The sequence below is a fragment of the Solea senegalensis genome, linkage group LG2 (assembly GCF_019176455.1).
Source record: "Solea senegalensis isolate Sse05_10M linkage group LG2, IFAPA_SoseM_1, whole genome shotgun sequence".
Lineage (NCBI taxonomy): Eukaryota > Metazoa > Chordata > Actinopteri > Pleuronectiformes > Soleidae > Solea > Solea senegalensis.
In genome coordinates this window covers 1,254,117-1,273,510 of record NC_058022.1, presented here as the reverse complement: position 1 = coordinate 1,273,510, position 19,394 = coordinate 1,254,117, and the positions used below count along the sequence as shown (strand labels likewise).

Below are 19,394 nucleotides of genomic sequence, written 5' to 3'. Positions count from 1 at the left end.
ATCAACTGGAAAACGGTGCTGATGACTCAAACGGGCAATATCCAATAAACAGGGAATAAAAAGCTAATGAATTCAGGAGATTATGTTTGCACCGCAGCTGTTCCAGCACCATCACGTTTTTAATCTACGACAGTGACGTCCATTAGTCTTCCGTACTGTGCGGGAGAACATTTAACTGCGCATACATTTCCCAGCTGAGCACATAAAGCTCTTTAAACAAAACAGGGTTAGGTCAGGTCAGGTCTACGCCTCATGTAACCGCCTGTGGCTCACCTTGACCGTCCTGGGCTGAGGCTGGGAGCCTGAGGATGATGTGGATGAGGAAGACTGGCCTGGAGGTTTGGGTAGCGACGAAGCGGGCGACGGAGAATCCACACCTATCTGTTTTTGGTTGCGGGGGACTGAGGCCGACTGGGAGATCCACGAATCTGGAGGAAGGAGAAGAAAGAGACTAAGGTTTAGTCTCCACAAATTCTCAAAACCTTTTTGTCTCCATAGCACACAAGAAAACACAAATTAGTAGAGGTGTGCATTATTCATTGGAAATTCTGAACTCCAGCACGAGCGCTTGTGTAAAATAACACAGGGTGCGTTGAGCCAATGAGATGCATTCAAAGACCCCGGTAAATTTTCATTACTTTCGCAGGATGGACAGCCTGTTGAACCTTAGAGGAGTAGCTTCAAGATGCCTTCAAGAAACCTTGTAAATTTAATCACATCTAATGCAAACACACGTGACGTCCACTCACTAAATGTTTGTTGCTGCTGCCGCCAACTCGTGATAACAGAAATATCTGTTTTTATAATTGCAATCGTTGATGAAATATGTATTTTTATCTTTCAAATAGTTACATTAACTGACTGACTTTATAAGCAAGCTAATAATCATGCCTGTTCCTAATTATCAGAGACCAAACCTACATATCTGTGTAATAAAAGCCAAAAAAGCACAGAAAAACCTACTTTAAAAAAACAAAAAAAACACAAACCTATGTATGGACAGGGTCTAAGGAGCTGTCCAACAAGTTCCAAAGTTTTTTTAATCGTACTGGCGTTTTATCCATATGGAAACGAAATTTAGGGAGACCTGAAACCATTTTTTTTTAGAAACAGGTTGCTTATATTCGTTGCCATCGTCTTTCCTCTTCTTGAGTTAGGAGATTTGTTGGGTCTGTTCGCTTCATTTATTTCCTTCCTTTCCCCTGGCTTGGTGCATTCTGTCCCTGTAATTGTAGACATTGTAATGTATTCTTCATTAAAGCTTTATGTTAAAAAAAAAAATCCCCCCAGTGCTTGCTTTAAGCACCTGCTAAGCACCGTCTTCTGTTTTTGGTGTAGCAGCGTTTACAGCGAAAGACTACTTTTTCAAAATGACAAAGAAAACCAGCTCTTCTGCATAATAGCATCTAGTTTTCATAAAGGTATCTTTTAAAACTACAGCAAAAAAAAAGCCCAGAAAATCCTGGGAGGGACAGAATATTCATTACATCACGCTGGATTCTTTGCCTACCACCAAAAACATTAAGATTTGACTTATTAGACAGATAATAGTTGTGAGGCAAACAGGAAACTGAGGAAAAGACTTGGGTCTGACATGTAGTAAAAGTTCTGGAACCAAACCAAGAACCTAATGTGCCTTAAGAGACCATTAAACTCCTGCTTGTCTGTGCCGTGACGGATCACATCTTAAAGAATCTGATGATAAATTATAGATTTCACAGTCTGGAAAACAACTGACACCGAGGAAGAGGCGTCACATTTACTTCAAAACAAAACAAAACAAAAAAAACAAGCTCCACCATTTTAAGCTCGAGAACCAGCTTCACACTTGTTGAATCTCAGGCTCCACAGTGGTTTGTTTGTTTTGTTTTTGTTCTTTTGATAAAGCAGGAGGACGCCGCCGCTGTGAAACGTCATGCGATTCTAAACAGACATGAAACTATGATGACGATGAATGTGGAAAAGAAAGGAGATAGAATTAATCCTCCAGTCAACAGCACCACCTGGTGCCGACTGACGAGAGCGAGTCCCCAGTCCCCCTCTTTATCTATTCACAGATTTTAAAAGACGGGGAAATCATCAGACGGTGAAATCTGAAAAGGAGGCTGATGGTTCACCGGGGAGGAAGTTTAACCACTGTATGTAAACTCTCCGGAGGTCGACAATGCTGCAGATTCTGCTGGAGACAATTACCCACAATTCAGAGTGATGTAATGTGGAGAGGTTTACAGAGTCTCTTTTTGTCTTATGAGGACAAGATGGTGTCCCATTATCTACGAACGGGTCAGTTTCGTAGCACTTTTCTACTATTTTACTTTACTTTGCAGGATATTTCTGTCCTTTTTTTGGACAAAATCAACTTTTTTTTTCATTATTTTAAATTGCTGTCATCAAAATACATCTCATACGTCAATACGAATATTATTATTGGAAAGATATTGCCTTTAAAATGTGTTTTTGGGTGAGGGCGATGACTAATGGCATAAACAGTGGGCAGATTAAGTAGGCATGCCACTGATATTAGTCTGTTTCAGTCATTTTAGACCACTGATGAACGTGTGAAGCTGTGAACACATTTGTACCATTGTGCGTCACTTCAAAGACATAATTCTTCAACTGTGTAACAAATATTGACATAAACGGCCCAAGCATGACTCAATTAAAATACTTTTGCTGATGTTTTATTTACATTTGTACAGCCTGTGCGTGGTGAATCCAGGATTTGTGGATTGTATCTGTGAATTTAACCGATTCCCATCCCTAAGAATAAGCTGCCGCACGTTGACTTCTGTGCGAGTGCCTTGTCCAACTATTTCTCTTTTATGTTTATTTATTTTACGCTATGAATAAAACGTCACAGCATAGGAGACTAAACAACCTCTGCAGTCTGAGTGCAGAGGAAAAAACGGACACCAATATATCACTACTACGTATCGGTTATCGCCCCCAATCACTACCGATATATCGGCAAAAAGTCCAATATTGTGCATCCCTCCTGGGTTCAGAAGCTCAGTGAGGTCTCAAAACCATAAAAGATAAATATATAAACGTTAACAGAAGGAATAAAGGGGATTGTGAACAGCTTTGCGACAAAAGCTTAATGCGACTCTTCATTTTGATCACAATTGAGACATTTCTTCTTCTTTTTTCTTTTACCCGGGAGAATGTGCAAGGTTTCAGTTTCTTCTGGGTAATAAATTCATCACCTGCTCTGTTGTGAGTCCCCGTATCTCCATTCTGTACCAGCTGGCCCATGGGGCCCAAGCCCCGCCCAGGGTTGAAGGAGGCTGGCGGTCGACCAGATGGGGTGTCAGGATTCAGGCTGAAGGTGCTGCTTATCTGCAGGCCGTTCTCTTCTGCCTGGCCTTCACCTGTCTGGACACACACACACACACGTTGTTAGATTTTCAAAATATTAAAAGAACAAGGTCATGAGGAAATCAGGGAAGTGTGCACAAAGCAGTCCAGTGTGGGAAAACACAAACTCAATCAAACCACATCAGTAATCCCCTGCATTTAGTAATAGCAGGGTTCCCACATCGTGATTGACATCAAATACAAGGACTTCTCAGGACCAATTCTGTCAAATTCAAGGACTGACCCAGCTTAAGACAAGAGGGCAACTTGTAAGAGCGTCCATGGCGTCCACTGTTATTGATTTGCAGCACGCTCTGCATGTGGGTAAGTGATTGTCCTTGAGATCTTGGCCAAAGTCAGAGTTGTAATTTTTCTTTGGTGACACAGAGATCTTAGAATTTCTCATTTCCCAGGAATCACGTCGTCATTTGCTCTCTCACTTAGTTATTCTCTCCTTGTTCTGCTCGGAACATTTGGGTCGATTTTCAAAACCTTTTCTTTACAAATTCACAAACTTTCAAGGATTTCAAGGACCCGTGGGAAGCCTGATATAATATGAATGCGTTCCAAGGCAGAATCGTCCTTGTTGGAAACGACTTCTCAAGGCCATGGCAGGGAACTGGGCTTTCAATTCCCTGCCACCTTGTATAACCAAAGGGTTGCCGGTTCAAATCCTCAAACAGGTCAAGGGCTGTGGTGCTTCCTGAGCAACCTACCCAACCACCATTACTCCCCGTGCCCACTGTACCTGTGTGTGGATTGTGTGTGTGTGTGTTCTCCACTGGTGTGTAAAGAGCAGATGTCAAATTCACTATCACTAATTGGTGTGTGTGTGTGTGCGTGTGCGCGCAAATCCTCACCACTGTGAAGGACGTCGCGTCTCCCTGCAGCGACGTCACCGAGGTGATCATGAGGTTCATGTCCTCCTGGACGTCCACTGGATGTGGCGGAGTGTTTGGGGCAGACGCGTCTCCTTTCTGGCCATCGGAGCCCAGCGTGGTGACGCTGGCGATCCTGATCTCCGAATCTGGCTCGGTGCTGCTGAGCACGCTTGGCGAGAGCGGCGTGGGGGAGCCTTCAGGGGGCGCTGGAGAGGAGGGGGAGGCATCTCTCTGCTCGGGGTCCTCCTCGTCGTCAATGACGATGGGCTCCACCACCGTGGCTGGAGGTTTCGGGGGCGTCTCCACCGTGGACGCACAGGAAGACGCGGGAGGGCTGGGGCTTGCGGAGAGCGGTGCCGCTGTGGACATGTCGAGGGGTGCGACATCCGCAAGTGGCTCCAGGCAGTCTGCGCTGCCCAAGTCCTGGGAGAGGTTTGTGGCAGAAGGCTGGGGAGCCTCCTCCCCTACAAGAACCACATCATCATCATTGTCCTCCGAGCCGCCCTCCTTTGTGGCTCCATCTTCTGTTTCCATGGAAACTGCCTCCCCAGCCTCCTCTGAGGGGGGCGTGGTCTGCTGCTGGGGGGAGGGAGTGGCATCCATGGGCTCCACCTGCTCCCCTGCCTCTTCCGATACAGCGGGGTTTGGTTCCGACTCCCCATCCATCGCTAAGGCAACCACCTGGCAACACAAAAAAAAGGCAGTTAGAAGACAATTAGGTTAAAGGCTGCACCACTGATTGGTTCTTATGATGCTCGACAGCTGTACAGGTAGCTCAGGTGTCCCCGGAGAAAACCTCCCCCCCATGTAGCCTCCTGCTGCCCTGTGAAATCCCACCACCACCACAGCGACCACCCTTGTGCCAACCTCTTTGTTTATGAGCCGAATGCTCAGCATTAACATCCATCTTTAGCCGATCACGTCCCAGATACAAGCTTCGATTTAAAAACTACAAGACATGACGTTCTCCTCTAAAGCTGAAGCTCTGAAGTGACTGAAAGCTCTGCTTACAAGTTCACAACAAATTAACACCTGATCAGACACATTCTACCAAGACAGGAGGGACAAAAAGGGTCAGAATCCCTCCAGAAAAAGCAGGACATAAAGAAGACTTGTTTATTTCCCCCGGTATTTGATGAAGAGTTTCAACAGAGGAAGAAGAACATCAGTGTCAGTACTTTCTGAAACGCATAAATCGATTAGCTGTTTGGTCCAAAAAAATGTCTGAATGTTTAAGGAAAAAATGGTGATTGGCGTTTCCCCAAACCTTGAAATGACGATGTTCTCAAAATGCCCCGTTTTACCCACAAACCCAAATTATTTCAGATTTTTCATAATTTCTTTGTTACATGGAGCAAAGAAACCACAAAATATTCACATTTAAAAAAGGAGCTGAAAAATCTTGAAACTTGTTTTGATAATTACAATAACACTAAAAAGTACAGTAAGACAGAGTGAATATTTGGACATAATTACACAATCATAAATCTGCCATTTGAATTTCTGCTTGATGGCTAAGTGAGCTTTGGTGTTTTGGTGTTTTTATTGCCCATTGTTTTGAGAAACCTCGCCTGATTAAAATCTGTCAGTTGCTTGGTATAAAAGAAATGATTCAGCTTCAGCTTCATCAGATTTATTACAATTAAAAATCAAAAATGCCCGTTATTAAAACTGACCTCATCCCGCCAAAAAATTATTATGAAAACAAGATGTCTGGATGTATCTTGGGGTAGCTGTTAGCATTGACGACTGATAACGTTATTTCCTCAACATCGATATCTGTCCATACAGTACTTTAATCAGATTTGTGCGGTATAAAAAAATCAATCCGATTCATTTTACTGTTTAACCTAACGTCCTAAAAGTGTGGGTAGAAACACTGATTTGGCAATTTTTCATTGTCCTTCCTTGTGCAATACGATGTTCGATAAGCCGGGGCAAATACCGATATCTCAATCAACAAAATAAGACACTCTAAAGTAAAACAGTCCCTGTCAGTTTTATTTGCCGGGCGTCTTCACTACTTCATGTCTCCTCACGGTGGCGCTGCTCAAATGAATAACGGGAAACGGGGGCAGAAGAGGGAGTTTACTGCTGGATAACGGTGGAGGAAGCTATGTTAACGCCTATCGCGATGTATCGCTTTATGATTGCCTGCAATACGTTGATTATCACAGAATCGCTGTATCAGGATATTACTGGTATCGTGGAGCATGTATCGCGTATCATTTTGTGAGGTACCATGTGATTCACCCCCCTAATGCCCCACCAGTGTGGAAGACATTTGTAGCTCTCATTGAAGTCCTGGTCACATGATGGTGGTGGACAACAGGGCTAATTAAATCAAGCTCTCTGGTTTTTCAACTTCTTCAATGTCAGTATTTTCTGGTTTCTTTGGTCCATATGACAAAAAAATTATCATAAAAACAAACATTTTGGTTTGTGGTCAAAAGAAGACATTTGGGAAGAGGTTTGGGAAACACCGATCCACATATTACATCATTTTTCAGGACCAAGTGACAAATCAATGAATTTAGAAAATATAGATAGAATAAGCAATTAAAAAAAAAAAGATCATTAGTTGCAGCCATAGTCAAAAAAAAGAAATGCAAACTAATCACTAGACGGATAGTGGAGGCCGAGCTTCGAGTCAAATCCTTCTTTCAGGTTGCAATTAGCCGAGTGAAAACACCATGAAAAGAAGGGCTGCTCAGACGCAGCAGATGCAACAGTAGAGGCGATGTCACCATGGCTGACTCCCAAGAACTGCTACGTGCCTGCCCAGCAACGGGGGCAACTTTACTCCTCCTTCTCCTCCTCTCTCTGTTCTCTGCACCTGCCTGTTCCTCCACTCCCTGGCACTCTACTCCTCCTCTTACCTGCTGCCTTTCACACCAACCCTCCTCCTCCTCAGCTCTCAACCCGTGTGATGCTCCACACAGCTTCTCACTTGTTGTCCCCGGCAACGAGTGAAGCTACACCCTGGTTGCCATGGTGATGGTAAGGCCACCCCCAACATTACTACCACGGGTGCGTTTATGCGCTGATGAGTTGGCCAACCTGGTGTTCAAACGGTTGAGATGACGTCCTTTGTGATTAAAGGGGAATTTATACATGAAATCTGCTTCAAGGTTCGACATGTGGCGCGCGTGCAGAGACGGGTTTTCTTCACACCTTAATAGTAATGAGTGGCTGTTGCCTTTCAGATCGATTTGAACCTGACCTCTGGCATCAACAAAGCGTTTTCTCAAAAGAGAAAACTGCAGCTCACTGGATATTTGGGTCCACGCTTTGCAAAAATCTAGTGCTGGATTTGAAATTCAACAGTTGTCTTTGTGTTGCTGCCGTGTGATTGGCTGATTAGGTATTTGCATTAACAAGCATTTCAACAGACGTACCTATTAAAGTGGCCAGTATAAATTAGGGCTGAGACAACCACTCGATTAATAGAGTGGGTTTTTTTTTAGCTTCTTAAATGTGTAATGTTTCTTTGCTCCACGTAACAAAGAAGTCATTAGAACTGAATCATCGTTGGTTTGTGGACAAAAACAAGACATTAGAGAACGTCACCATTTCCAGGTTTGAGAGACACAGATCGACGTTGACTGACATTTTATAAACCATCGAGTAAACAATGGAACATATTAATCAACTGTGAAAATAATCTGTTGTTCATATAGACGCATGCCTGCACGTTCTACGTTGACAAGTTTCTGTCAAAATCTCTCTTTTTCCATGTTACACAGCAGTGACGGCGACTGTGAGCCACACATCACGTCAGAGCTGACAGCTGCTGCACAAACACACACACACACACACACACACACACACACACACACACACACAGAGAACAGTCTTTGTAGCTCTGTGCTCTTCACCCAGAGCAGGAAGAGCCTGAAGCACCTGAATAAAGCAGTTATAACTGAGCTCAGTCGACATCACAGCGGAATCCAGGGTTCTGCCTTTACAACACACAGCGGAGGCCATTTTGGCCCCAGTTCTGTGGGACATGTCCAATAAAAGTCATAAGTCCCTGTGGTGGTGACACCTGGAGGGGAACAGGTAGACCTATGAGATCTTTTTTTTTTTTTATCATTTTACAACTCACACTTTGGCTTCCCCACCCAAGTTGACATTATATGGTGCAGCAGTTATTAAATATGACTGATATTTTAGTTTAGTTCACTCAGATAGGTGGTAAAATGTGGAGTGTTTCCCAAAGATGTTAAATGTGATTCCGTTTAAATTATTTCTTTGTCACATGGAGCAAAGAGAAATTTAAAAAGCTGCAAAATCAAAAAGCTTATTTTAATAAAAAGGACACAACAAACTGATTAACCAGTTATCAAAATAGATTGATTACTGGTTGCAGCCCTAAGCCAAGTCCATTTTATTGATATACATATATTACACAATGTGTGATGCTGGGTAGAAAGTGACGCAGCGCATTGCAGCGCATTTTCTATCACACATCTCTTACACCCATTCACACACTGCAGACGCAGCTGTCAAGGGCAAAACAGGGTTAAGTGTTTTGCCCAAGGACACATCGCCATGTAAACTAGCGGAGCTAGTAATTTAACACACAACCTTCTATTCGAAAGACGACTCGCTCTACCACTGGGCCACCGTTGCCCCCAAAAGATTGTATCAGACCGATGGACATCTGTAAATACTCAAGGTTGTTATCAACTGGTATAGCTAACAACGGCTAGCCCCAAGATACGTTTGCGTGGATTGTTTTCTTTCCACTTTCTCAACTGGAACGCAGTCTCTTGGAGGTTACGTTACCCCCTAGTTCTGACTTCTGATGTAAATGGAACGTACCATAATGACAATCCACAATAATGTTGCCCGCTGGGTTGTTAACTCCCCAGTCTGAAGCCATGAGTTTGTTATTTTGACCAGCGCCATTTTGTTTTTGTCAAACCAGAGGTAACCATATTTGGTAAAGCATCAGACATTTTTTTGTCTACACCTGCAATCAAGCATCAACTGTACTTGTAACCATCAACCTCACAGAAACACAACAAAACACAACACAAGATGGCCACCTCCATAAAGCAAGGCCCTTGCCTATAGTAAGAGGGAGCTAGAAAAGGCCTATTCTAGTTTCGAGGCTAATGGTGAGTTCTATATATATGTAGTCTGAACTCAGACTTTCCAAGGTCATGGGAAAACTCCTTATATGGAACTCTACGGGAACTCAGATTCCAACTTGGAGCAAACTCATGTAGACCATGTTAGGATGCCAAGATGGCTGCCACCATTCAAACACTGCTACATTTACCGTTAATATCACTTTCGGGCAGCTCGTGGCCAAGTGGAAAGGGAACTTGCCTTGCAACCCGAGGGTCGCTGGTTCAAATCCCCACCCGGCCAATAAGGGCTGGGGTACCCCTGAGCAAGATACCGAACCCACAATGCTCCCCGGGCGCTACTCAGTGTGGCAGCCCACTGCTCCAAATTCTAGGATGGGTCAAATGCAGAGGAATACTTTCCCTAAGGGGATTAACAAAATTAAATCATTTTATCAAATTTGTTTCACAGTAAATCAGTCGTACACAAAACACGGTCATTTTTAAACCGTAGACAACTGCACAAAATACCATGTATAGCATTGTTATTGACTGATATTGCTAACAATGGCTAGCCCGAGAAAAGTTAGCGTTTCTGTCCAACTGGAAAACGGTGGACTCCTTTGTAAGAGACTTTCACACATCTAGAAACACAAATTTAAGAAGTTTCAATTTCTGCCAAAATAAACACGCCTAAATTTTACATACTGGACCTTTAAAACTTTGTTTTAAATTTCCTCAAAATTCAACTCGCGCTACATCGATAACTAAGGCTACAAACACGCATTTAGGGCTAGTTATCGCTTTAAACAAGTCTAAGAAAAACAACTTAAAAACGAGAATCGTGGCAGCCCTAATACAAACAAGGCTACTTTTACCAATTTCTTATTTGTTTCACGGTAAATAAGTTGCAAACACATTGTTATTGCTAAACTATGGCTAACAGTAGCATACAATGGCTAGCCCGAGATACGCTTGGCTTTTCTAACTCAACTGGTTAAACCTCTTTTCAAAGAGATTTTACACACAAACACAAATTTAGGAAGTACATTCATTTGCTGCCAAAACAAACCCGCCTTAGTGTTACACAGTGGACCTTTAAAAGCACATTTTTACACAAATCCAGTGAAGTTAAAGTGATATGAACAGTCAGTTTTAATCCAGGTCTGTACTTTTGAATTAAAACACTCCATATAATAAGAATAACAACCTACAGCTGTCCAGAGTGCTGCTTTCTGACTTAACCTCTACTTGGTTGTAAAGCTGGAAGAGGAAGAGTTGCTCACACAGTGGTCACATGACAGGAAGCAATAACCAAAACAGCATGACATTCAAGATCAATAAGATGTTCTCAACCGTTCAAAAACAGACTGGGATTACAAACGCAGTGAGCGTGTCATTTATTTTTCTCTCTTCCATTTTTTAAAAGACATGAAAATGACATCTGCCCACAAACGGCTGAGTGCTTAACTCGTGTCCAAATGTTGGGCAAGGACATTAAAGACTGCGCTGTTGCTGCACAATTTCTCCAATAAATGCATCACAGTTTTTGGCCTGATATAAACACCAACAGAGGGAAGCTCTGTGTGCAAAGCAAAGCAACCGAGCGCAGAGCAGGAGGAAAAAAAAATAGCCCTGGTCTAGACTCTGTTCATCAGACTGCAATGCAGAGCTGTGAGCCGAGCTGCATTCACGTGGACGACAGAGGAACCAGGATCCAGCATGAATGAGCTCTGACATGCAACCCTGCTCCAAAACGTCAACACCAGGTGGACATGAAGATGATGATGGAGGGTGAGGAAGGAGGAGGGAGGGAGGGAGGGAGGGAGGAGGAGCTGCCTCCGAGCAACAGAACACCATCACCTTCACATAGGTGTGCTCCTCCAACCTCTCCACAACATCAGCTGCAACTTGACATGACTTTTCCCCACATGGTCACTAGGTGGAGACGCACAGCCGTTTGCGCCACTTGCGCAGACAACAGCACCCGCACACACACATTCACATCAGACGCGTGTAAATATTATATAAGGCTTATGTCACTAAAAAAAAGATGCGTAATGCGCAGCCACCAGAGCAGCTAATGAGGCTTAGACCTTTTTTTTTTTTAACTAAACTGAGCTAAAATGTGAGGTAGAACCAGCAGCAGCAGCAGCAGCAGCACAAGGACAGGCTGTACCGAGCGTATCAGGGCCGGCTGGTGCCCTTCATTGCCGACACACTCGGATCACCACGGTACCAAATCCGCTCCTGGAGCCCGGTCACCACCAGCGGCCATCGGTCGACCTCATACACCCCCCTGATACAAGCTCCTCTTTCCGGCACTAAAGTTGGCTTTAAAGGGCAGCTCCAAAAACTTTATAATCACGGGCAGTAAAAACTACCTGAGCTGCGCAGCTCTACCATAAATAACCCGGGTAAATGAAGGGGTTGCCTTCCAAGTTGAGAACCAGGAGAAACGTGGTTCTCTGCGCTCCCAGCCCTGCTCTGCTCTGCTCTTCCTGGCGCAAACTGCGATTGGATTAGCGGCAGATGAAGGGGAGGAGGAGCAGGCACGGACTGCGCCATTGTTTAAAACACCACCAAGATAATATGATCACAACTTATTCAAATGTATTAAAGCAGACACGCACGCGCGCACACAGACACTGACTTACACAATCCCTGACGTGAAGACAAGCAACGTGGGCTTTTCCACGACACAAACTCCCACGGTGAAGCCACGACACTCCGGCTGCGTGTGTGCACACATGGCACTGACACCCAATCCGAATGAGAAAACCCGATTCATATGATACCTGTGACGCTGGGGGTTTTAATTGGAAAGTTACCCCCGCACGCAGTCCACCCTGGCGCAATCAGTGACACGTACGCCCGGCGGCCGCTGGGGGCGCCATGGCGTCAACGTATCACATGAACTGTCTCCAATTTGTGTCATGCGGTTGGTAAACAACGGGGGCTCGGTGTGGCGGGAGGCAGCGTGACCCAGATGCGGGTGTGACCCCCGGTGTCTTCACACGTTAGCACATTTAACGTAGCCCCCTTTCATTCTCCCATACACCCCCCCTCCTCCTCCTCCTCCCCAGGAAAACAGCACTGCCGTCCGCCAGGGAGCCAACTGAACAATACTGGAGCCTAGAGGCGGCAGCGGCCACAGCACACACACACACACACACAAGCACACACACACACACGGCGGAGCCACAAATCAGCACAGTTTCACTGCTTAACGGAGCCGTAACGTGTCCCCTCGCCCCGGTGTGACCCACCGGGGAAGTTGCTGGGCATCCGCCGGAGGCGTCGCACAAGTTCCCGAAAGTTTGACTGAATTAGTCGTAAGAGTGTGACGTGAAAATGCTCAAATAAAGCCCGTCAGTGGAGTGGTCTTACCGGAGGAGAGCTCGAGACGGTGTAGCGCCACTTTTGTGCCTTGACATTAATTCCGGGGAGCGCGTGCGCACAAAGTGCGACTTGCCACTTTCGACCCAAAGATCGTCCGTGGTGAAGATGCCTCACTCTGCTCTGGAAAAACTCAGGCGCGAGCACACGGGGACACATGCTAAATACGTTTCAGATGGATCGATTTTTACACGTTTAAATGTGTTTATGTGTAAAGCAATGTGTAAATTACCAGAGATGATACTCATTGCTTCCTGCCATATGACTACAGATGTAAGTAAGCTTAAAGCTAAGAACCTGTGTTGTACTACATCAACGTGGTTGATGTTTTTCTTTGGCTCCTAGAGAACTACAGCTGTAAATAAGCTTATAACTGTCAACTGTTTTCAGTTACAGTTATAACTGTTACAGCTAAGAGGCTGTGCACTGTCCCTGTTAAATACATTTCACACATTTGAGGTAAAACCGTTCTAAATCTGTTTACTAGACTAACAATGAATAATTGTTCCTATTGTTTTGATTTTCTCCCCCACCCACCGCACTCAAACCAGCCAGCGCAGGATAAACAAGAGGCACAGAGTAGTCAGTGATTCCCAAACTTTTTCTGGGGGATATTCTATATTTTACTATTCTATACAATAACTGTTTGCGCACCCCCCCAGATAAATGCTCTGGACTGTCATCCACCCCCCCTTTTTTCGAACTGTTATCACTTCAACTCAGTTCTGTACGCCCACCTTTTCCACTAATTTTTACTTATTTATTATACACTACCTCAGGACAGTTATTTAAATTCAATTATATTACTCCATTCGTTAACTCTATAATCACACAGCACCTTACCTCCAGAGGTTTTAAAGTTTTAAATGTTTTTTAAATTTTATATTTTTTAAGTTTAAACTGTTGGTTCTTCTTTTTCTTTCTTTCTTGTTATTGTTGGGCTGACCGGGTTCTGGAGAGACTGAAATTTCGTTCTGACCTCATGTCTTAATGTGTGTTGGAATGACAATAAAGGAATCTTGAATCTTAAGGATATATAAACTTATATATATATACTTTCATCTAACCTTAAGACAGTCTTTTCCAGCTGGAAACAGAAGGTTGTAAGCAGATGATTGACTGAGGGGCTGCAAGTGGACCATGGGCCGCGAGTTTGAGACCACATTCAGAGATTAGAAAACGTTCACATACCGAGATCAGAAAACATTCACATTCCGAGATTGGAAAACATTCACATTCAGAGATTAGAAAATGTTCACATTCACATTCTGATATTAGAAAATACTCACATTCAGAGATTAGAAAATGTTCACATTCTGAAATTCTGAAATATTCACATACATCAGTGTTTTTTTTTTGTCAAAGGAGCAAATAAACCAGAACATATCCACATTTAAGAAGCTGAAAAATCAGAAAGCTTGTATTAACTGTAAAAAACAACTTCTAAAATCGATTAATTTAGTAATCGATTAACAATTGATTAACGGTTTCAGCCCTAAACCCTTTATAACCACTGTTTTACAAAAAACCTGAAGTATCCCTTAAAGTCCTCCACACATACGCGCACACAATTATTGTAGCCAGAAACAGAGGCAGAGTGAGACTCCCGTCATTTTTTATGCTCTCCGACGGCACCCATTCGTACTTCTTAATTTTCTTCTTTTTTTCCTCCTCTCTCCCTTTTTCCGCGCATGCGCACGAGGATCAATCAGCGGCAGCATGGCCGGTAATTAAAACGACCTATTAAACGTTGAAACGTTATCACAACCTCCGCGAGAACTGAGTCCACGTCGACGAGAAAACCACAAACCCCTGACCGGGACGGACCCAAACCCCCCGAACCAGGTCGCACTCGAGTCCCTCACAGTCCGGGTCCAATCAGAGGAAGAGATCCGGGTTGACAGAGTTCATGTTCTCCGCTCTCAGTCGGCGAAACCTCGGCTTTCCTCACGTAATTTCAACCAGACATGAGCAGCAGAACGCGAACAGCTGAGAGGAAATAACTTAAATAACTTATATTTAATCACACGCGAGTGTCAGGGTAGCGTTTTAATCCGCGACAACAAGAGCAGGAGTCAGTTAATGTCGGGGAAAATGAGCTGAAAGAGGTTTTTAAAGTGGCGTAAATGAGTAAAACAGGCCACATGAGTCATACTGTGTGTGTGTGTGTGCGCGCGCTGGGGCTAATGAGCCGATGACGCAATCAAAATGGCGGATCAGGTGCGTTCAAATGCTGAAACGTGCAGATGTGATTTACGTCATGGTGGAGCGAGAAAGACGAAGAAAAACAAACGATTTCCGTCACATATTACATAAAAGGTGACGTGTAGACAACACAATGACGTCATAGTGATCAGACATTATTTGTGTATTTTGTTGAAGAACACTCAGGGTTGCCAGATCCTGTGTCAGAATTTACAAAATCATGTTTTATGTTCCATTACATGGCACTTAATGCACTAAATAATGTGTCATTTTGTGATTTTAAAGCTGTAAACTATACAAGAACCTTTAAAAATGCTCTATAAACACATTTATTATTATTCAACAGGCACTCTCAACTTCTACTAACTCTATTCACCTCTTAATTTCACATATTGTGAACTTTATGTCTTGTATAAAGTACCTCAAAGGTGATACTTGAGTAAAAGTACAAGTATGTCACCAGAAACTTTGGTAGAAGTTGAAGTCACTTTTTATAACATTACTTAAGTAAAAGTCTTAAAGTAATAGGTCTACCAACATTTGTCACAGCAGTAGAATCCTCTGTTCAAGCGACACTAAAGAAACTTTTCACGACATATTGTGGAAACATTAGTAAGGTTTTAAGGTGTTTTGCAGCTCTTTAACTGAAAATAAGTGGTCCATCTATGGGATGATTTCCCACAATCCAGAAACACAAATGTTCTTATTAGTGATTTATTTCTGTGATAAAACCCATTAAGTATATTTTATTACGTGTTGTTGTAGTAGGGAGCATCATTTACCTTAGTAAATACAACTTAATAGAATTTTTCTAGACTCTCTTATCATTATAAGCACTTTAATTCTTTTAATCTGCTCCTTTTAATGTCTTGAATGTCCTTTTTAGTGCTTAAATTAACTTTTGAACTCATTTTTATCCCTTATTTTATTCATTTTCATCGACGTCTTTGATCATATATCACCGTGTGAAAAACACTTAAATAAAACAGCCTTACCTTAAGGGTTAGGGTTAGTTACTTTATTCTATTTCAGTCGTTTCAATCGAGGACACATTTCGAAGTCTCACATGCTTTAATTTAAAACCACATGACGCGTGAGGTTCATGTCGACATCTGAGGCCCAGAAATGACCTCAAATGATCAATATTTCACTTACAAAACCCAACACATTTCTGTAGTTTAGTAAATTGTTTTCGTCTTATGACCCCCTCACATTTACCCTGTGACCTCCTGACACGACCCCCAAGACTTTTAACTGTTTTTTAAAAGTAGCTCCAACTTGAAACGGCACAAACACATTTTAGGAATTCCTTTTTTTTTTACAGATTTGACTGTTTTGCCTCAGGGAGTCTTTGCCTCAAACCATTACTCATCAATTCCACACGTTGTCTGATGGTTTCCTATGTAATGTGTTTAAAGCCAGTCAGGAGGTTTTATACACGTGTTAGATTCAGTTCACGCTTCTTCTTTTTTTTAATCTTTGAATACCAGGAACATTGACTAGTTTATTCTAGTCCAAGTACGTTAAGTTTTATAGCTCCAGTGTGTAAGAACTACTCGGAAAGTTTCCGCGCACGCCACTCCATTGAACTGGGCGACTGTCCCGGTTCCAGTATACAAGCACTAACAAGTGCAAGCCTCCGTTCCCCTAGGGGGCGATAGCTACGCCACTGCTCAGCCGGACACAAACCAGAAAGGAGGTTTATGTCGCAACAAGCTTCGGGCCACATTTGTGTTGGTCAATCTATTAACAGAAGGGAGCGACAGCAGCAGCAAGTAATCAGTTAATGAATGGACTTCATGTGTGTTTGCACAAGTGATGACATTTACAAGTTTCCCTGAATGCATCTCATTTACTGCTAGAATGTTCAAATATTCAGCAGTTAATGAATATTCACATAGCAATTGTTTATTTACTAGAAAATGCCCATCTCTAGTAAAAACGCAGGGTTATTGTCAGAAATGAAATCTATTACCCGTTAGTATGTTTGTATAAGTGTTTAATCGCTCTAAAAATAATAACAGTTTGTTTTTTATAGCCTTAAAATCAGCCTTTTATGTGTAATTTAGGCAAGAGCTTTGCTTTCTATGTTCCTATGGCAGCCTGAATGGATAATCATTTTTGGTATATGAAGGCCACAATAGTTGATAAAAAGCGACTCATGTTGTTACAATTATTCTCACCACTAGATGTCACTACTTCTTACAAATGTGACTGATGGGAAAATATAGAGTGAGCAAAAGCAGAAAGCAAATAGTTGTTGTTTTTTTAAACCAAAGGAAGAGTTCATGGGAAAAACTGCTGCACATAAACATCCTGGTGTGTTTTTGAAACAGAGCTGAAGACGCATCAAACCTCTGCATGTGCTTCTTCAGAGCGCAGGAAGTCATGTGACCCACGCTGAACACAAATACACACACACACACTCTCTCTCTGACACGTTCTGTGTTTCGTCACTGAAACAGCCACAGAGCGTTTTAATGTCGCTCAGATGTCATAAAAAACTGTGATTTTTATACTTATGATTCATTCAAAGTTTCTATAAATATAAATGTCATACTCATATTTTATATTAACACAAAACAGCAGAGTAGAGCCTCAAATTGGCAGCTCTACATACTTAATCAATCTTGTATCAAAAATCAAGAAATATGGACTTTAGCGCCACCTACTACTTGTCACGCTGAACAAACCAAAGAAAACTCTGGCGAAAAATCAACCTCTGTCTGAAAAAATATTATGTGGTTCAGTAAAATTCTTGCTAATATCCGAATTGTGCGGGTGTCGGTAATTTGCTTTGATAGCATGTAATGTAATATAATATAATGTAATGTAATAGCAAAGCTTTGATGACAAACTGCACTTTGATGACAACAGTGCTTTGATACCAACTGAACTTTGATTAGAACAGCGCATGCTCCAAACACAAAGACTGGAGGACGTAAACATAATATCTATCACATATAACAACAGGTTCTACAGTAACGCAGCTGGAAAAATGCTAACTACTTAAGTGCTACCTACTGCTTGTCACACTGAACAAACTACCGAAATATTTGCTTTACAGCAGTTTGAGGACACAGAAAAATTGAATAACTGCAGTTAACATTTTTCCCGATTAAACTTAGCCAACGTGAGATTCACGTCAGCAAGAAGAGACATTTTAGTTTTATTTGTTCAAATAAAATTACATACAACTGCATATTTTTTAATATAAATATGTTATATTCCTCAGGTTTTAGTCATGTTGCTTGTGCAAGTTTAGCTTAAATAATTTTTTTTTTTTCTAGTATTTGTGTTTACGTTGACCTTTTCCCCCAGATTTAAAATCTTCCTAATCTCGCAAACATTTCAATCTGATTTCATGACGACAGAACGTTAATTATTTTCAATAATCAAATCGTTAACAAATCTAAATAAGCTAACACTCTACTCCAGTAGCAAAAAAAGGGAACAGTCATCACATGACACGGTCTTATTTTGGATAGCGGAAGTTACTCGGGAGCCACAACTTCGTACTTATGTGCAGCGCTTCCGGTGTCCGTATCGGCTAACACTTTTTTGTTTTCTTACTTAAAAAGAAATATATCACGTAAACACTCGTACGAAAACTATCAGTTCCACATGTGTGCAATATTAGAGTGCGGTGACACGGAAATATAACGTCATATTAAGATATTTATGTGTAATTATTTCGTGCTGTCACTGAATTAATCAAAAAGTAGGCAATTTTACCGGAATTTTAATAACACAGTTAATTGGAACACGACATCACACGACTAACACTTAAATTATAATTATCAGTGTTACTTTTTGTATTTGTTTTACCTGCGTTGTTTCATATCCGAGCCATTTCTCCGGTACAGGATGATCTTCCGTGGGTTTGTTCTCGACAAAGTGAAACGAGCAGACGTACGGACGCTTCGGCGGCTTCTTCAGATTCAGCGCCTTCAGCCACAGGCGCAGCGTCGCCGCGTTCTTCGGCGGAGGATAAAGTTCGTACGGGGCTTTACATCCACACTTTCGTCGCGTTTGCGGCCGGTGGTCGTAACACTGCTGCTCCAGGAAAGACTTTCGCTTGTACCAGTTGTTATGGCAACCCGTAACGGCACACACGACACCCGTCTTTCGAGAAGACATGGTTTGTTTTTTGTTGTTTTTTCAAAGTTGTTGTTGTTGTTGTTGTTGTCCTCGCAATAAAAGATCCTACTTTTTACATCTCTAACCGGATATGCCACACCGGAAGTCTCGCACAGCAACAATGGCGGACGTGTGAATAAAAAATAAGAGTGTAGATTTTACATAAAGTATGTGAATATGTACAGGGTGAAACACATACACACACACATGTGTATATATATATATATATATATATATATATATACATACACACATATATATATACACATATATATATATATATACACACATATATATACACACACATATATATATACACATATGTACACACATA

The 19,394-nt window shown here is 42.3% G+C and overlaps 1 protein-coding gene across 1 annotated transcript in view; it reads right to left on the bottom strand.

The window, feature by feature from the left end:
* The window catches only part of zmym2 (zinc finger, MYM-type 2), a 37,799-nt gene extending 18,591 nt beyond the window's left edge, over positions 1-19,208 (bottom strand). Inside the window, exons 1-4 of the mRNA XM_044014804.1 lie at positions 18,749-19,208; positions 4,218-4,919; positions 3,207-3,375; positions 274-428 (exon numbers count right to left, since the gene is read on the bottom strand). Coding sequence (XP_043870739.1) covers positions 274-428; positions 3,207-3,375; positions 4,218-4,919; positions 18,749-19,060 — 1,338 coding nt within the window. The 5' untranslated portion in view covers positions 19,061-19,208. The remainder of the gene's footprint in view (positions 1-273; positions 429-3,206; positions 3,376-4,217; positions 4,920-18,748) is intronic.
* Positions 19,209-19,394: the final 186 nt, after the last annotated feature.